General features: G+C 51.0%; 2 protein-coding genes across 2 annotated transcripts; one reads left to right on the top strand and one right to left on the bottom strand.

Moving 5' to 3' along the window:
* Positions 1-275: 275 nt before the first annotated feature.
* Positions 276-845, bottom strand: EMH_0090770 (uncharacterized protein; the record flags this gene model as incomplete). The annotated part of the gene is made up of 1 exon (XM_038023005.1): positions 276-845. One exon carries the CDS (start codon positions 843-845, stop codon positions 276-278), a length of 570 nt encoding a protein of 189 aa, XP_037878859.1.
* A 166-nt stretch (positions 846-1,011) lies between these two features.
* EMH_0090760 (uncharacterized protein) lies at positions 1,012-1,344 on the top strand (the record flags this gene model as incomplete). Its single annotated transcript, XM_038023004.1, has 1 exon — positions 1,012-1,344. The coding sequence occupies one exon, from the start codon at positions 1,012-1,014 to the stop codon at positions 1,342-1,344; it is 333 nt and encodes a 110-aa protein (XP_037878858.1).
* Between the last annotated feature and the right edge of the window lie 1,078 nt (positions 1,345-2,422).

The raw sequence follows: 2,422 nt of genomic DNA, 5'->3' as shown, positions 1-2,422 counted from the left end.
TGCTGCTTCAGCTGCTGCTGCTGCTGCTTCAGCTGCTGCTGCTGCTGCTTCAGCTGCTGCTGCTGCTGCTGCTGCTTCTGAGTGTATTTGTGTTGTGTCTTTGTTTTTTTTTCAGAGGTTTTGGGTGTTGGTGTTTTATGTGGATAGAGACATATGGCGGACTGTCACCGATGCAGCAGGTCGCTTACTGTCTCCTTTTTGTCTCCTTTCTTTTTGTCTCCTTTTTGTCTCCTTTTTGTCTCCTTTCTCTGTCTCCTTTTTGTCTCCTTTTTGTCTCATTTTTTTTGTCTCCTTTCTTTTTGTCTCCTTTCTTTTTGTCTCCTTTCTGTCTCCTTTCTTTTTGTCTCCTTTCTTTTTGTCTCCTTTTTGTCTCCTTTTTGTCTCCTTTTTGTCTCCTTTTTGTCTCCTTTTTGTCTCCTTTCTGTCTCATTTCTGTCTCCTTTTTGTCTCCTTTCTCTGTCTCCTTTCTCTCTGTCTCCTTTCTGTCTCCTTTCTCTGCCTCCTTTCTCTGTCTCCTTTCTCTCCGTCTCCTTCTGTCTCCTTTCTCTGTCCCCTTTCTGTCTCCTTTGTGTCTCCTTTTTGTCTCCTTTCTTCTGTCTCCTTTCTTCTGTCTCCTTTCTTCTGTCTCCTTTCTTCTGTCTCCTTTCTTCTGTCTCCTTTCTCTGTCTCCTTTCTTCTGTCTCCTCTCTCTCTGTCTCCTTCTCTGTCTCCTTCTGTCCCTTTGTCTGTCCTTCTCTGTCTCTTTTCCTGTCTCTTTTCTGTCTCCTTTTGTTCTGTCTGCTGTCTCCTCTCTTGCTGTCCCCTTCTCTGTCTCCTTCTGTCTCTTTTTCTCTATCTCCATTCATTCTTTCTTTTTCAGTTGCTTCGTTCTGAGCTGCTGCTGCGTGTGCTGCTGCTGCTGTTGCCTGTGCTGCTGCTGCTGCTGCTGCTGCTGCTGCTGCTGCTGCTGCTGCAGATGCTGCTGCGAACAGCCGCAGCAACTGCCTGTACCCTTCAGCGACGGATCCACAAATGGAAGCAGCATCGGGGTCCCCCACAACAGCAGCAGGAGCAGCAGCAGCAGCAGCAACAGCAGCAGCAGCAGCAGCAGGAGCAGCAGCAGAAACATCTGTTTCAATGGGGCTGCATGCATGCTTGCTGCTGCGAACGTTATTCTATGAGCTCGTGTGTCAGTACGGCCCCGCTATCCTGGCGCTGCCTCCTGCTGCTCCCCCTGATGCTTCTCTTCTTGCTGCTGCAGCACAAGTGCAGCAGCAGCTGCCGCAGCAGCTGCTGCTGCTGCTGCGCCATTATGTCTCCTCGCAGCAGCAACGCCTAGCGGGAGTCACTGCAGCAGCAAACTGAACACGCTAGAGGGATAGCTGCAGCTGCTGCACTAGCAGCAGCTGTTGCAGTTAACAGCAGCGGCAGCGACTGCTGCAGTAGCAGCAACTGTAGCAATAGCAGATGCAGCAGCAGCAGCAGCAGCATTTACTTTAGCCCCAACACTACAGCAGCAGCAGCAGCAGCAGCAGCAGCAGCTGCTGCTGCTGCTGCTGCTGTTTGAGGGGGTGAAGGCACCCAGGAAGAGACAAAAAGGAGACAGATAAACCCTAAACTGTTTTTGTCTCTGATGCACCACAGTCTCTCTTTAGCTGCTGCTGACACCCGCGTACACTGATGCTGTTGCTGCTGCTGCTGCTGCTGCTGCTGCTACTGCTGCTGCTGCTGCTGTCGCTGCTGCTGCTGCTGCTGCTGTTGCTGCTGCTGCTGCTGCTGACACTGCAGCTAGCTGCTGCTAGCAGCAGCTAGCTGGAGCCCTGCTGCTGCTGCTGCTCTGTGCAGCAGCAGCAGCAGCAGCAGCAGCAGCAGTCTCTAAGTGTAACTAACTAAGCGGAGGCGTATCGCACTGTCTCCTGCTGCCTGTCTCCTCTCTGCTCAGTTCCTGCTGCTGCTGGTACTGCTGCTGCTGTTGCTGCTGCTGCTGTGGTGATGCTGCTGTTGCTGTTGCTGCTGCTGTTGCTGCTGCAGCTACGGGGCCATACGTGCTGCTGCTGTCGTCAGCAGCAGCAAGACAAGCAGCAGCAGCAAGAGAAAGACAAACCCAAGCAGCAGCAACATATCAACACAGAAACCAGCAGCAGCAATAGAAAAAGCAACAGCAGCAGAAGATGTAGAAGCAGCAGCAACACAAACTGCAACAGCAGCAAGGAGGTAGCATCTTAGCCGATGCAGCAGCAGCAACAGCAGCAGCAGCGGCAACAGCAGCAGCAACAGCAGCAACAGCAGCAGCAGCAGCATAGGCGGGCTCTGCAGACAAAGGCGTTGCTGCTTTTCGGGTGTACATGCAGCTCATATATGCAATTATAAAAGAGAGAAAATGTTTATATAAAAACAAATTCATATATATACATATATACATATATATATACATATATATATA

The sequence above is a fragment of the Eimeria mitis genome, genomic scaffold (genome assembly GCF_000499745.2).
Source record: "Eimeria mitis Houghton genomic scaffold, Emh_scaff7241, whole genome shotgun sequence".
NCBI lineage: Eukaryota > Apicomplexa > Conoidasida > Eucoccidiorida > Eimeriidae > Eimeria > Eimeria mitis.
This window is presented reverse-complemented; position numbering and strand designations above follow the sequence as displayed.